Consider the following 16,965-nt stretch of genomic DNA (forward strand, 5'->3'; position numbering starts at 1 on the left):
AATGCTTAATTTGTTTTGACTGTTGCAGCTGGAGATTAAGGTGGAAAAGAAAATGGGTGATAAAGAATTAAAGTAAAAATATATCCTCAAAAATGAAGCTCTTACATATTATTTAAAAATACGCTATCTTCAAATGAATATATGTATAAGAATATATCCATAAGAACAATGTATCAACATATAATATAGAAATATTTAATAAATTATAATTTTTATTAAATAAATTTATTGTATAAATAAAACAATAGTAATTATATTAATAAAATACATATGGTCTATATAATTAAAGGGGCTTCCCTCGTGGCTCAGATAGTAAAGAACCTGCCTGTAATGTGAGAGATCCAGGTACGATCCCTGGGTCGGGAAGATTCCCTGGAGAAGGGATGGCAACTACTTCCGTATTCTTGCCTGTGAAATTCCAAGGACAGAGGAGCCTGGTGGCTACAGTCCATGGAGTCACAAAGAGTTGGACACGACTGAGTGACTAACACACATGTACAATTAAAACAAATGAGGTTACTTTCATGAAGGAGAGTGCTCATCAAGCAAAGCCCCATCATTTTATTTTGAGATAAAAACATCACTGTTTGGTTGTAGAACTATTCCAGTCTTTAAATACTAAATCCACACATCAGTTCTCCAACTCCCAGCTCTCTCTTTCAGATACTGTTCTTTGATCCTGTGGTATCTCCTGCAGGCCCTGGACTCATCTATAGTCTAATTATCACCTCCCTCCTGTCTTCATTTTCCACCCTAACCAGGCTTGAATCCAAGCTCCATCACTTCAACCCCTCCACAGGACCCCCTTATCCAAAATCCCATTTCTGGAAATGTGTGGATGAAGGCACACCCACTATGCTGGCTCTTAGGTAGGCAGCACTGCTAAACCACTTCCAGAGGATCTGATAAAACCTTTGTGGCAAGCTTGTGATCTTTTGACTCTTTACTAGAATGTAGCTTACAATGGCTTTTTTTCTTTTGTTTGGGGCATAAACACCTAGAGCAGGACCTAGTAAAAAATGGGCATCCAACAACTAATGCTGAACTGAATTGCAGACATCCAGAATTCAATAAGCGACTAGATGACTTGAGAAGTCACTCAAGATTCGAGTATTCACAGGTCCTGGGGAAGATGGACCGCAGGGAGGGTGGGTCTGGAAATTGGACTTGACGTGGGGATCCAGATTAGACTCTGGTAAAGCAACAAGCTTGCTTGGAAATCAAATTGATGAGCTCGGGTAACCCCTGGTGGGCACACTGTTTGGGGATGCTGCAGACAAAGGAATTCCAGCATCTGTGTCTTTATTGTGCAGGATTCACAGGCTCATCTAAAATGAAAGAATCAGATAAGACAGTTCATTACTTTTCATCAACACAAGGTCCCATCTTCTCCTCGGGAGCTCCTACAGCTTCAACCCCCATTGATGGAAACAGTTCAAAGAGTTGACCAGCTGGGAAGTTTTCTGGTGTTCAGAAGAACAAGCGCTTGGCCTCCAGTTACCAGCGGCAGCATTCTGCTCAGATCAGGCCCTGCCGCTGTTAACAAGACTGCTTTTCTGGGTAAGAGACAGCGATACTAGGATTTTAACCATCTTAGACTCTTCTTAGGTTAGGACCACAGTGCAAGTTAGACATTCCTTCCTTTAATTTCTATGTCAAATAGATTAATTGTAGACTTTTTTTTTAGAAGCCTAGGGGAATGAGTTGTTGAGACAGCCAAACCTAGGGCACGCCTGATTTATCTTCAGATAGGAAGTGAGGAGATTCTACACAGAGTCAGGCTATAAAAAGCCAAACAGGCAGTTGGAGAGAGGCGCCCATCCCAGGCGCTCTTGGAGCTGTGGTGACTGCCTGGATGGTTGTTCACAGAGCAGAAAGTACTTGAGAGAGAAGGGCTGGAGATAACGAGGGGATTTAGGTCCTTCTATAAAAACAGCAGTTTCCAATCAGAAAATCAGATGACAGGTATCCAGCTATCCAACCCACAAAGGGCAAAGTCCCCCGCCCTGGCAGAGTCTGATTGCTGGCATGAAGACTGGCTAGAGGTAGAGTGAGCCCTTTCTAGGTTAACATAATCCGATGGACACAGGACACCTGCCACTCACTGCAAAGTGCTTCACAGAGCTTGCTGGCTGCATTCATCTGCTTAATAAAGCCAGAATCTGAAACAAACCCTCTTTACCCAGTTTCTCAGAGCCCTGTTGCAGAGAACGTGCCTTTAATTAGAGCCAGAATGCACAGTGGTGGGGTTCAGCTGTACTGTGGTTTGGCGCTGCAAGGCAGAAAAGTTACCACGTATCTTCCCAGGCAAGCAAAATGGAGATGGTGTTTCATATCAGATATCGCTTTGGGAAAAGAACGTATTGTGGCTGAGAGAAACGATGCGAAAGTTTGGGTTAATTTTTGGTTTGTGTCCTTTAATAACAGAACATTTAAGTTTGTTTCTGAGCAGTGCAATAATTGGAATATTTAGACCTCACAATAACAGATCAGGGTATTTTAGATATGAAGAAACTGAGGCTCAGGGAGGTTGAGTAACTTGCCCAAGGTCACACAGTTACAAATAGCAGGACTGGGATTCAAACCCAAGTTTTTAAAGTCTTTTTTTTATTTAAGAACTCATTGTCTGAACTTGTGTGCACCCTTGAAACATGTGTTTTGGAAGGAGAGGTTGCAAGTCACTGTGTCCAACAGCCAAGGAAGAGAAGAAAAGGATCATGCTGTGAGATCAGTCTCTGCAGACAGCCTTTAGGCTCTTGAGTTGAGATGTGTCTCTTTTGAGGATCTTTCCTCCAGTGATGTATAAGGCTGTTCCCTGCAGCACTGTTTTAAAACAGAGTAAAAACAGGGAAGCTACTTGTCCCCAACATGGTAAAAAAAAAAAAAGTGAAAGTGTTAGTCACTCAGTCGTGTCCAATTCTTTGTGAACCCCTGGACTGTACCTCTGTCCATGGAATTCTCCAGCACGGTAACCACCTGACCATTTAAGAACCAGTTAACTATAGTTTTAACTATACAGCTCACTTGCAGTCACCCAACACAATTATATAGCATGCAACATAAATTATAAGGATTTTAGTGGCAATGACACAAATCTTACTAGAAATGAAACTGATTTTCTCAAGCCCAGATCTTGTCAGAATGTAAATGGCTATTCATACCAAATGATATCTTTTTCTTGGTTGGTTGGGAGCAGACTGATTTTACCATGGATACTCTGCCTTGGTTTTACTGAAGTTTTGTACTGTAGGGTTTGGTGGAATTGGGAGCCTAATAGATTCTGTTCTTATTTCAATGTAGATTATTGGAATTGCAGATAGAAGTAGTCAGATTACTATGGAACCAGATTTACTAGACCATTACTAACATTTAGAAAAAGCTATATCCATAATTTTTTTTTTTTTAAGATTACAACTCCTTGATTTTAATAAAGAACTCCCACTAGGTGAATTTCCAGATTTCCTTTTTTTCATTCTTCATATACCACTTTATGGGGTCTATGTCATTTTTATTGCCATTATTTTTTGTTTGTTTTAGTTGAAAGTATATATTCTGAGATCTATTTAATAGGACTTTGAGAGTTGTATGAACAACGAGTAAAGGGTTTAAAGCAACTTAGATTTAAAAAGAGAAAAACTGGAAAAACAAATTCATGGTGCAAACACATAACAGAGTACTAGGCAGCTGTGACACAGAAAGAGACGATTCCACATGTTCTGACACGGACCAGTCATCAAGATGTGACTGGAAACAGCAAGGTGCAAAGCAGTGTGCAGTTTGTTACCATCTGTGGGAAAAGAAGGGAAAGAAGGCCTACATGTATGTTTTGTTTGTACAGACAGAGAACATCTCTGGAAGAACATAGGAGGAAGCAGCACCACTCGTCACCTCTGTGCAGGGAAGTGCCACTGGGGCACAAAGGTGACAGGCTTTTCACCCTAGGTCCTTTCGTACCTTCCGATTTCAAAACATGCAACCATATTACCAGATGATTTCAAAACATGTGACCCTATTACCAGATGATTATATGCAGATGACATGATTTTTTTTTAACATTGATTTATTGATCTATTTTTGGCTGCACTGGGTTGTTGTTGCTGCGTGTGGGCTTTCTCTAGTTGTGGCAAAGAGAGGTTACTCTTCGGCTGTGGGGGCTTCTCTTGTTGCAGAGCGTGGGCTCCGTAGTTGTGGCGCACAGGCTTAGCTGCTCCAAGGCACCCAGGGATCTTCCTGGACCAGGGATTGAACCGGTGTCCTTGGCATTGTGACATGAATTCTTAACCACTGGACCACCCGGGAAGCCCGGCACGATTCTGTACATAGAACACCCTAATGACTCTATAGAAAATTACCAGAACTTATAAATGAATTCAGCAAGGAAGGATACAAGATTAACACACAGAAATCGTCTGCATTTCTTTACACTACCAGTGAAATATCACAAAAGTGATGTAAGAAAAAAAACAATACCTTTCAAAAGTCACACTCCAAAAAATAAAATACTTAGGAATAAACCTGACCAAGGAGGTGAAAGACTTCTACACTGAGAACTATAAAACATTAATAAAGGAAACTGAAGATGACTCAAAAGAAATGGAAAGATATCCCATACTCTTGGATTGGAAGAATTAACATTGTTAAAGTGGCCATACTACCCAGATCAATCTACACATTTAATGCAATCTTTATCAAATTACTCATGACATTTTTCACAGAACTAAAACAAATAGTCCTAAAATTTTATATGCAGCTGTAAAAGACCCAGAATTGCCAAAGAGATCTTGAAGAAAAAGCAGCAAGCAGGAGGCATAACCTTCTCAACTTCAGACAATACTACAGTAAATTAAAACGGTGCAGTATCTGCACAAAAAAACAGACATGTGAGGCTCAGTGGAACAGAACAGAGAGCCCAGAAATAAACACACACACCTACAGTCAATTAATCTTTGACAAAGGAGGCGAGACTACACAAGCGGAAAAAGTCTCTTCAGCAAGTGGTATCAGGAAACTTGGAGACCCACATGTAAACTGATGAAGTTAGAACACACCCTCTTACTATACACAAAAGTAAACTCAAAATGGCTTAAAGACTTAACCATAAGACATAACACCATTTAGGACTTCCCTGATGGCTCAGAGGGTAAAGTGTCTATCTACAATGCGGGAGACCTGGGTTCGAGCCCTGAGTTGGGAAGATCCCCTGGAGAAGGAAATGGCAACCCACTCCAGTACTCTTACCTGGAAAAATCCCATGGATGGAGGAACCTGGTAGGCTACAGTCCATGGGGTCACAAGGAGTCGGACACGACTGAGTGACTTCACTTTCACTTTCATAACACCATTAAATACCCAGAAGAGATCACAGGTAAAACATTCTCTGACATAAATTGTACCAATGTTTTCTTAGGTCAGTCTCCCAAGGCAACAGAAATAAAAATGATGCAACCAGTAAGGGGTTAACTTTCAAAATATACAAACAGCTTATACAATTCAACAACAAAAACCCCCAAACAATTCAATCAAAAAATGGACAGAAGACTTAGACGTTTCTCCGAAGAAAAAATACAAATGGCCAATAGGTACATGACAAGATGCTCAACATTGCTAATTATTGGAGAAAGGCAAATCAAAATTACAATGAGGAACCACCTCGCACCGGGGTCAGAATGGTCATTATTAAAAACTCTACAAATAACATGTAAGAGAAGATGTGCAGAAAAAGGAACCCTCCTACACTGTTGGTGGGAATGTAAGTCGGTACAGCCACTATAGAAAAATGTGTTGAGGGTCCTCAGAAAACTAAAAATAGAATTGCTATATGATCCAGCAATCCCACTCCTGGGCATATATCCAGACAAAACTCTAATTCAAAAAGATACCTGCACCCCTTATATTCATAGCAGCGCTACTCACAATAGCCAAGATATGGAAACTAAATATCCACTGACAGATGAATTGATAAAGATGTGATACATATATATAACGGCATACTCCTCAGTCATAAAAGAAGAATGAAATAATGCCATTTGCAGCAACATGGATGCAAACAGATGTACTTCAATCATACTAACTGAAGTAGGTCAGAAAAAGAAAGACGAATCCCATATGCTATCACTTAAAGGTGGAATCTAAAATATGACACGAACAAACCTACCTACAAAACAGACGCATGGATGCAGAAAACAGATTTATGGTTGCCAAGGGGAAAGGGAGTAGGGGAGGGGCTGGGCGAGAGGCTGGGGTTGGTAGATGAAGCTACAATATAGAGAACGGATAAACAAGGTCCTACTGCACAGCACAGGGAACTACATTCAGTGATAAAATATAATGGAAAAGAATATTACAAACAGAAAGTATATATAACTGAAGGCAATGGCACCCCACTCCAGTACTCTTGCCTGGAAAATCCCAGGGGCGGAGGAACCTGGTAGGCTACAGTCCATGGGGTTGCAAAGAACTGGACACAACTGAGTGACTTCACTTCGCTTCGCTTCGCTGCAAAGTAACAACACTGTTATCAATTGTACTTCAATTAAAAAATAATAATAATAAAAAAACAAAAATAAGCTGTCATAGCTAACCAGGATTTTTGGAGTTGGTCTTTGGACATGAGTCTACCATTTCCCCAGACTGTCAACTTTTCTGATAAAAGCACCTCTCCCTTATAAAAAAAGTATTTATCTGTACAATTCTAGAAATATTTATATCCCATGCAATGTATAAACAAAACACACAGACAGGGGATAAACAGGAGACTGTTACATCAAGATGGTAGTAATCTTCCTTCTATTTCTCCAGAGTTTTTTGATTCGGTTATAATGGCTATTTTTTTTTAAGGTTTTAAAAAAATTTTATTTTTTATTTATTGGGAGGATAATTGCTTTACAATATGGTGTTGGTTTATAATGGCTATTTTTAAAGTATTATTTTCTATGTTTAACTTATTCTTCCTTGACAGCACCAGTATTTCAATCAGTAATCCTGTTGAGAAAGATGGACGTGAAGACTAGGGACACTAGAATCCCAATATACAGAAGATTCAATAATGGAAAAACCTACCATCGCTATGAAATACCTGTAATATAAATAAAGAACTACAAAGAAAGGTTCCATAGGCAGGCAGTAAAAATGGAGAGGAAAATACTTTTCCATCTGGAAACAAATCCCTGAATGACATAATGCACAACCAGTTTCCTACTGGAGCTCCTTGTTTTAAATAACTACTCTGCAGCTTCCTGTGTTTTCCTTCCTTCTCATCACTGGTAACCAAGGATACCACAGGTTTTCCTACGCTTCTGTTTCCCAAACATCAAACTAGTTTTGTTTAAAACAGGAAAGCAGCAAAAGAGAAATGGCTTTTAATTTTTTTTTTTTTTAAAGCATATCAGGTTCTCAATCATGCCTGACATTAGGTAAAACAGATACTTTAGGTAAAACAGATACTTTGGAACTCCAGCTGAAAGAAGGGAATTCACTCCATCCTAAAACCAGGAAGTGGTGACTCATCTCTGAAATGAAAAGGAGACACGCCAGTCAGGGGCTTAACAGAGCCATCTGCTGCGGTCAGGATCTTGGGCTTGGCTTCTGAGGCAGACATTCACTTGAGTATATCATCTGATACAGTGACTTTCTTGGTTGCGATTTATGAGCTGCCAGTGTTTACTTGTGAGACTGTCTGGAGCTGGAAGGAAAGGAAGATAAATATACCAAAGCCCAGCTGAGCAACTGATCGGTTTTACATTTTATTTTCAGGAAATGACATCTTGTTTTCACAAAGAAAAGGTATGCCATCCTCTCAAATAGAGGCTGCCTTTGCCTTCGGGGGCAGCAATAGGGGTAACACCCAATTTGTCCCAAACAAATGTCAACAGAGGTGCTTCTGAGGTACCCAAACAATAACAACAACAAGTTTAAAAAGTACAACAGATATATATAACCCATACAACATGTAGTGAACAGAGTCTCTCAAGGACCCTGAAGCAGTCGGGGCTTCAGACAATGGTGGCAGCAGGGACGGCCCAGGCGGAGGCTCGTGATGGAGGGTTTCCTAACTCATTCTGTCCCAGTGGGTCCATCCCACGCTCTCAGAGATGCCCAAGACCGTCCAAGAGAATCTTCCAGACCATCTGAAGTTCCCAGTGCCTTGCAGTCTGTCCACGCCCCTGGAGCACTGTCTTCAGAACAATCTCTTTCCTTTGGAGACAAGGGAGAGAGAGAGAAATAGAGGAGGAGCCTGCATTTCCTTCCTTGGCCTCCCTGCTGCCCTCCTCAGGCCTTTCCCCACACAGCAGCCACGGTGAATCAAGACACAGATGTGAGGTCACATCACTCTGCTTACAGCCCACCCTTCTCTTCTTCCAGAGTAAAAGTTGAAGTCCTTCCAAAGGCCTATAAATCCCTACTCAGCCTGCCCTCTGCCCAACCTTCTGACCTCACTTCCTGTTCTCCTCCCCATCGCTCATTCCACTCCCGCTATGTCGCCTCCATGCTGTTCCTCCAAAACCCTTTCCCTAGACAGCAGCATGGGCACCGCCTTTAGAACTCCCCCCAATACCACCTTCTCCTTAGTGACTACCCTGACTACTCTATCAAGGACTGCCAACACTCTTTCCATCACTCCTGGCCCCTTTCTTGCTTTATTAGCGAGAAACCACAAATCACATCTAACTAATTAGATTTTCACTTCTTCTATTCCTCATACCTAGAAGAGTGCCAGGCACAAAGCTGGTTCAGTTAGTACCTTTTGGAGGAAGGAAGGAAATACATATACAGCAACAAGCAGGGAAGAGATGCAACTTCAAAGTCTGTCCAGAGAGGGAGGGGGTGGGAGGGGCTATTCACTGGCCTCTAGTGTTTTCCATTAGCTTCTGCTTCCTTGATCCCAGAGAAGCAGGGATCTTGCTTACACCAAGGGCAATCTCAAGACTTTCTTTGAGATTAAGGTGTGGAATGCTTTGGAAGGCAGATTGAAAGGGTTATTACATTTATATATAAGGGAATAATAAGGGTTATGGAGGAGACATCCATCAAGGGACAAGGCAAGGAATGACAATAAGTGACAAAAGAGAAGGGAAGGAAAAAGGGAGGGGCAAAAATGAGAGGGTGGTGATGGAGAATTTTTTTTTTTAAAGCTTCTATTAACAAATCTGATAATTTTTGATCCCATGATAATTTTGCAAAGGATAAATTTTTAAGAGTCCAGCATTATAAACTGTGAGTGCATGTATGTGGACACCTGCCCCCACCCCATGCCAGTCTTGCTGAGAGCCACTTTATCTTAGACAAACACTGTCCTTATACCAGGTGGGCATGCTGACTTCATGCACGTGACCTTCTAGGTTCTTGGTGCAGGACTGGGTACTTGCTGGGAATCCCCTAGTAGTCCAGTGGTTAGGACTCTGAAATTCCACTGCCGCAGGCACTGGGTTCAATCCCTAGTCAGGGAAATAAGATCTCATCTGCAATCCACACGGTAGAGTCAAAAAAACATAAAACATCTTGGTAACAAGTATTCTCTCTGGATGAGGTCAACTTGGCAGACACTGTTACTGCTGCCATTCCCTACATAGTCCTTTATGAGGCTCTGTCTTTCAACAGGTGATGATGGGTAATAACCAGGGAAAGCCTGCCAGGTGCTCTCTTCAGAGACAGAGTTTCTCCTGTCCTGTGTCTGGATCACACTCCTCCTAGCCTATAGGAAGCCGGCAAGAGCCATAGGCTATGTGATCTCACCTGGGCCAATCTTCCCAGAGACCACCAATCTCTCACAGATTCGGGAAAAGCTGTGGTCCATAAACCTTTCTCCCCACCTCAACACCCCCGAAAGGCCATGGACAACTCCCACTAGCAGCCTCACTTTCATATTATAGTACCAAGGGAGCTGGGAACTGCAATTTGAAAAAGTCTCTGGACTGAAAATCCCTGTTCTAAAGGACTGGCAAGATTTTATTCTAGATAATTTGCTTTTTTCTTTTTTGAGCACAACCCAAAGAAACTCCGAGGGAAAGCTTAAAGTGAGAATGTTAACACTCATGTGAACCGACCAACACTTAATGAGAATAGAACAAACGGGGAAGGGGGGGCAACTGACAGAAGACAGCTCCAGCACCTCCCCAGCTCATGTCACAAAACATCTTTCCTTCAGAAAAACCTCATGTCAATATCCCAGAGGGCTGCAATTACTCACGCGACACGTGCTTAACATTCATTATCCGCCCCAGCTCCAGGGCACCCTTTCTCCAACACAGGATCTGGCACCCTAAACTCTCCTCCTCCTCCCCTCTTCTGGATAATCTGGCCCCACAGACTTTACTGAGGATCTATGGCTAATCAATCATGAGGCATTACTCTCCCATGGGGATATGGGCCTTGAAGACACCAACCAGCCAGGCAGGCCTGGAGTAGCACTGCTCTTGGTGAAATCAGACAGGCAGACCCTCCTCTCCAAACCTGTGATAAGCGCTCCCCTACCCAGGAGGAAAAGGGCCCTGCCAGTGTCAGAACAGTGACAATTACAGGCCTGCCAATTCTAGTTTCCAGATCCTACATTTGGTCCTTTAAAAATTCCCATGCACTGGGGATTAAACCGGCTTTCAATTGGAAAAGAAGGGTGGTATCTGAACTGAGAATTTCCTCTAAACTCCACACTGCAGCCCACTGAAGCTGCTGATGGCTCTGGCACCTGTTTCCCTAAATCAGGCCTCAGCACCTCCGTCTGTCTCTGGAGAAAACCTCAAAGCTGCACTTGCTGCGATAACTGCAGAAACCGAGACTGCTGCCAGAGCTGCTCTCAGCCAGTGCGTGCATCAGGTAGGCCAATCCGGTTTACTTTGTCGGCTCCCAGTGTCACCAAAAAGGTACCTGCTTTAGCCTTCGGAGAGAGAAGAGGGGTCTGATATTATCCACCTTGCAGTATTAACTCTGCGTGAGAGGAGTCACAGATGAATTTAGGACACAGGGTCCTTCTTTCTCTTTCCAATGGCTGCATGCATCTACCATGCTTGGACTTTTGAGAAGAAACCTAGTCAGCGGGCTGGGTGAAGAAAGTCTATATGGGTGTGTGGAGAGAAAGGAACCCTCCTCCACTGTTGGTGGGAATGTAAACTGGTACAACCACTATGGAGAACAATACTGAGGTTCCTCAGAAAATTAAAAAAAGAGCTACCATAAAACCCAACAATTCCACTTCTAGGTATTTATCCAAAGAAAATGAAAACATTAACTCAGAAAGACATATGCACCCCCAGTGTTCACTGCAGCATTAGTGACAACAGCTACGATACAGAAAGAACTTAGGTGCCCATCAACACATGAATAAAGAAAATACACATACATAAATACATACACACACACACAAGGGGCTACTACTCAGCCATAAAAAAGAATGAGATCTTCCCATTTGCAACAACATGGATGAACCTAGAAGGTACTCTGTTAAGTGAAATAAATCAGAAAGAAAGGCAAATTCCATACGATTTTACTTAAATCTGGAATCTAAAAAACAAATGAACAAACATAACAAAACAGAAACAGACTTATAAATACAATCTACAAAGAAAAATCTGGGGGTTTGTGATAGTGGGAATGTGGAAAGTGATAGCAGAATGGGTGAAACAGGGGAAGGGAATTAACTTCCACTTACAAAATAAATTAAGTCACAGGGATGTAATGTACAGCATAGGGAATATAATCAGTAATACTGTAATCACTTTGTATAGTGACAGATGGTAACTAGACTTATTATGGTGATAATTCTGTAACGTATAAAAATATCAAGTCACTAGGTACATCAATTTTACTTCAAAGAAAAAAATAAAAATCATAACATCCAAAAACCAAAAAGCAAAAAAAGAAAGTACATGGGTATCGCCACCCACACACAGACCCAGCAAACTTAAGCTCACAGGCTTGGTCAAATCTGGGTTCCCAGGTCAGCATTCCTCTCAGAAAGGGGAGAAGAAAACAGAAGGCATTCACAACACCTCAGCAGACACCTCCTAAGCCTCGGCTGTCCTCATGCTCCTCTGGCACCATACAGACCTTGTGTCCTGTTTGGGCCACTAAGCAGGGCCCTGCGAGGAACAAACAGCTCACTGCTTCTCACACCTCTGTGCTTGTGCTGATTCCTCTGCTTGGAAAGCATCATCCCTAGAGCCGTTGGAACTCAGTTCAAATGTCACGTCTTCTGTGAAGCTTGTTCCCATACCTCCAACCTGTCCAGGTCAAATTGAATGTCCTCTCCTCTGCAGTTTTTTCAGCACCCTATTATGGAACTTGCACGCTACCTACTTGCTTTTCTGTCTCCTCCACAGATTGTGAGAGCTGAGATAATACCTTATCTCTTTATTCCAGTGCCTAGTGTAATGTTTCTATAAATGGTTAAGGACTGATGAGAGGTGGAGAGAAACAGCAACGGATTCTGCCAGAATCAAGTGGCTCCTAGGAGGATTAAAACACACACACACACACACCTATAGGGACTCAAAACTGGGCACAAAGTCCAATAGCACATAATTGTCAAAAAAGCAGAAAATACTTTGACTTCAAAGAGCCACCTGAGAGCTGCCCTACCCTCCCAAAGGTCAGAATGTCTTCCTTGGGCAAAACAGGCTCAACACCTACCCTGTGACTGGTCTGCTGCCCCTGCAATGGCTCACCAACCAAGGGCCAATTCCACACTACAGCTGCTTACAAGTCAGCATCAGATTTCTGGCCTGATTCAAAGAGGCTGATATTTGCTGAAGGGCTAGGAGAAAGAAAGCAATAGACAGAAGATCCTGTTCTTAGCACTGTGGCATTTAAGCCTTTGGCTTCTCTTAACTCAGAAAAGGGTACATCCAAATACATACATGAACATGGCTTCCCGATGGCCAGGTGGTGGGAAGCACCTGGAAGGGCAGTGAGCTTTTGATTCTTCTTCTCTGGCCCTTTATGTGCAACCAATTGACCTCTCAGTACTCTGAGCTTTCCCAGAGGGTAGAGCTGTATAGGATTTCTAAAGGGACTGAACATGATAATCAGATCTACCCTCCTCCTCTGAACTCTCATCCCTGCCTAATAACCAATTCTTCTGATCCACTAGTTTCCTTGTGCTTTGCCCCAGGACACATTCTTTTGCCACAAGGACATTTAAGTCTCAAGCAGAGTGGCTCTGCAATCCTCAACAGAGCAGGCCCCAAGTGTGATGAGATCACTTGTGTTAGAGGAGCAGATACTCTCTATGGGAGTATGGTTCCTTGAGGAAACTCACCCACCCCCACTTCCCTAACCTCTTTATTCAAAGTCTCTCCGGCAAACTTTTTTATTAGGACGCACAAAGTTAACATGCTTCCCTGGTGGCTCAGAGGTTAAAGCATCTGCCCACAATGCGGGAGACCCGGGTTCAATCCCTAGGTGGGGAAGATCCCCTGGAGAAGGAAATGGCAACCCACTCCAGTATTCTTGCCTGGAGAATCCCATGGAGGGAGGAGCCTGGTGGGCTACAGTCCAGGGGGTCGCAAAGAGTTGGACACGACTGAGTCATACTAGTACTAGTAAAGTTAACATAGTAGGATTAAATTAATCTCTTTTTGGCTTAACGTTATGCCCGATTTGTGTAGTTAAGCTGTGACTCTTACAGATAGAACCTATACCTCTTTTCTTCATATTTTTTGGCATTTTCCAAGTTCTGAATCTTTGACTTGTACAAATCCTATTTATAATTTATTGTGTACCCAACCTAAGGTTTCTGCAACCTACCGACAGCAATAGACAGCAACTAAACTGTCTTGAACGACAGCCCCATCTAGTGACTAAGACTGTAAGTTGTCCACCCGTGTGTTTTTCTATTCCCGTAACTAAGACACAAACACCTAAGCCTCCCCATTCCCCGCTGCCCACATATTCCATCTGCCTCAACTGTTTCTTACATGGTTATTACCTTTAGCTTCCTTTACTTTCCCCCATTTCTTCCACCTCCTTCTTAAGCTCAAGAATCATTTATCTGACTCTTCTGGATCCAAAAAACTCTTTAACTCTGTTGAGGGGACTCACCTCTTTTCATACTCACTCACCTTTTCGTTCCCTGATGAGGACAATTCGTCGTTCTTTCACTTCTGAGTTCAGATTGTCTACCATCTTACTAATGCAATTGTCCAGAACCAGGGAGCGGGTTTTGGACTTGATGTCCTTCCGACAAATGGGGCATTCTACTTTCCGCTTCATCCACTCATTGATACAGTAGGAGCAGAAACTATGGGCACAGTTCAAGGTGACAGCCTAAAATGGAAACGTGAACACACACATGAGAACTGTGACCCTTACTCCCCCAGGGCCGTTATGATCTCAGAGTTACGAAAGGAGTTAGTTCTCAAGACGAAATGGAAATTTAACCATAACTTCATCTAGAGGGCTTACAAAGGGTATCAGAATCATTCCTAGGAACTGTAAATTTTAAGCTTCATGTTAGATTATTTGTTTTCTCTCTCAAAGTTAAGCTCATAAACTCGGGCTCCAGGTAGGCTGATTTGTCTTATTTTGTTCCACCAACTCAGTTCACACTGCCAACGTGGCTTAGCTGTCCTGCAAATACAAGTCACTGGACTTAAGTAGGACTAGAAAACGTGCATGTCTGATACAAATACATCACTAGTTCTCTCATAAAAAACAAATTTATGTCCTAATGGTGAATTAGAACCTCAATTTTAATTCACACAGTGAATACTCAGTATACAGAATGGTAGGAGAGCCTTATCTCTACTCAAAAGAAGCTTTAAAAAGTATATGTAAAAGAACTTAGGCTAGGGAAAAAGAATCTAAAAACAAAATAGGACAAAAGGTAATGGGTTCAACTGACAGTGCCTTAAGTAATATCAATAAGCCTATGAGAAGAGAGAAAGCAGAAAAAGGCCCGTATCTGAGGCGCTCCTGCACAACCCCAATGATCAGCTTTCTGCCAAGGTCCTTATTACTTTTCAAAACAAAAACCATACTCTTTGTTACTCTTGTTTTTGTACCTCTCCTAAGATACAACTTTTTCTGGAACTAAAAAGTTTTCTTTCTTGCTTTTGGGAATGCAGGGGGAAATAACACAAACTTTGTATTATTTTCCAAATTCCAAGTGGAGGCCAGAAGGCCAACTAGGAAACATTCTCAGTAAAGAATGAGACATACAAAAAAAAGAAAAAAAGTAAAAATAAAGAATGAGACAAAATTCTCATAAATAGGACTAAAAACCTGCTTGACTAAAATGAAATCTCTTCCCCAACACTGATTTTAAGAAAGGACCAGCAGGAAAGGTCAGCACATGCTGTAAACCAAACAAAGATCAAGTTATTTGTCTCTTACATGTCGTGCAGACACTCCAGGTTGGCTAACTCATGACCTATTCCAACCCCTTTCCTTGTAGTCTTCTATTACGGTGCATAAGTCATGTCGAAACAGTACTAACTGAGTTTCTCCAAAGTAGGGAATCAAATGACTACAAACTATGGGGAAATTATGATCTGAAGTCAAAGTAGATCCAAAGCAAAAGAAACAGGTCTATCCAGGACAGATTTTTCAGGAGGCTAATAGACCCAAGCTCCCTAAAGGCCACCAGAAAAAAAGGAAGCTGTGTGTGTATGCGTTTTCTTTTTAATGAGTCTGAAAAGCACTATCATTTAACAACTTTAGTTTAACACTTGTTGTGTAAGATGAACTGGACACAAATGGTATAATTTGTGAAAATAAGAGAGTCTATGCAAAAAGAAGACAGGATAACAAATGAAATCCTAGGCGTGATGTTTCATTAAGGAGCCTCAGAGTCCCTGAAAAATGTTCCATTTGGCCACTGAATCCCGTGATCATACCTCAATGACATTTACCCCCTTGTTCAAAGGCTGCACTGCACGCCCACTCTCAGCACTGTTTCCATTCAGAGCAAAGAAAGACTAGCTTTATTGAGTAGCTTTATTCTGATACTTCAAATTTCTAATGCCATCTAATTCTGGATTCTGCCAGAATCAAATGGCTCCCAGGAGGTTAAAAAAAAAAAAAACCTGCAGGAGCTCAACACTAGGCAAAAAAAAAAAACAAACCACAAAACCCAACAGCACATAGTTGCTGGAATGTAGGAAACATATGACATTCTGACCTGTGGGAGGGTGGGGCAGCCCCTAGATGGTTCTTCAAAACCGAAGTGTTTTCCCTCAACAACAAAAAGATAAAGGCTTTATTACAGCCCCAAACACTGATTCTGCCAAAAAAAGAACTCAAGAACAAATGAAGTATGAAAAAAGCCAGTGGAGGTAAAGAAGACCACAAAGACAAGTGAGAAGTGGCCACCCCCAGCAGCCACTTTGAAGTCAAATAGCTACAGTAAGTTCCTGCAGGAAAAATCTCTTCAGAATGTTACCCTAGAGCAGAAGCAGTCTGTGCAGCGGAGGCTCCATTCAGGGGTGGGAGAGTGAGAGGGCATGAGCCACTGCTCATCATTACCTCAACGAAGTATTCTGAGCAAATAATGCACTGGAGCTCATTCTCTAGCACGTCATTCATGTGGCTAAGAACTTCCTCCTTCTGTGCTTGCACCTTCTCCTTCTCTTCCTGCAAAGACATACAACCCCACCTGTCATTCGGGAGAACTAACAAGAATGCAAAACAGGACAGAGCAGGATTAACAGTCTGCAGTAGGATTCAGAAAGAATCTAAATTAAAAATTCACCCTGGCGTAGTAACACAAGAATAAAATTCTTGCCCCAAGGACTACCGCTTCTCAGAACTGCTTTCTAATATAGGGCGCTGTCATCCTTTTTTTCCTTTCTCGACTTCATGAGTATGTACTGGTATTGCAGTTTTGGTCTCCTTCCCAAAAATAACCAAATGAGAAAAACTGAAGTCAGCATACCAACCCCACCAACCATCCGAGGCCAGAACGAGACACTAGGTATTCTATAGCACACTGCAGTTCAGAGGGGATACAAAACCATCCTAAGCAGCCAAGAGCTC

The 16,965-nt window shown here is 42.1% G+C and overlaps 1 protein-coding gene across 5 annotated transcripts in view; it reads right to left on the reverse strand.

Moving 5' to 3' along the window:
- Nucleotides 1–312: 312 nt before the first annotated feature.
- The window catches only part of RNF8 (ring finger protein 8), a 44,531-nt gene continuing 27,878 nt past the window's right edge, over nt 313–16,965 (reverse strand). For 2 of the 5 annotated variants that reach the window (XM_070360752.1, XM_070360753.1), the window contains 3 exons: nt 16,456–16,563; nt 14,052–14,256; nt 8,205–12,745 (listed from right to left, as the gene is read on the reverse strand). In XM_070360752.1, coding sequence (XP_070216853.1) covers nt 12,678–12,745; nt 14,052–14,256; nt 16,456–16,563 — 381 coding nt within the window. In that variant the 3' untranslated portion in view covers nt 8,205–12,677. The other 3 variants (XM_070360751.1, XM_005906781.3, XM_070360750.1) reach the window with 3 other exon arrangements.

The sequence above is a fragment of the Bos mutus genome, chromosome 23 (genome assembly GCF_027580195.1).
Source record: "Bos mutus isolate GX-2022 chromosome 23, NWIPB_WYAK_1.1, whole genome shotgun sequence".
In the NCBI taxonomy this organism is placed as follows: Eukaryota; Metazoa; Chordata; class Mammalia; order Artiodactyla; family Bovidae; genus Bos; species Bos mutus.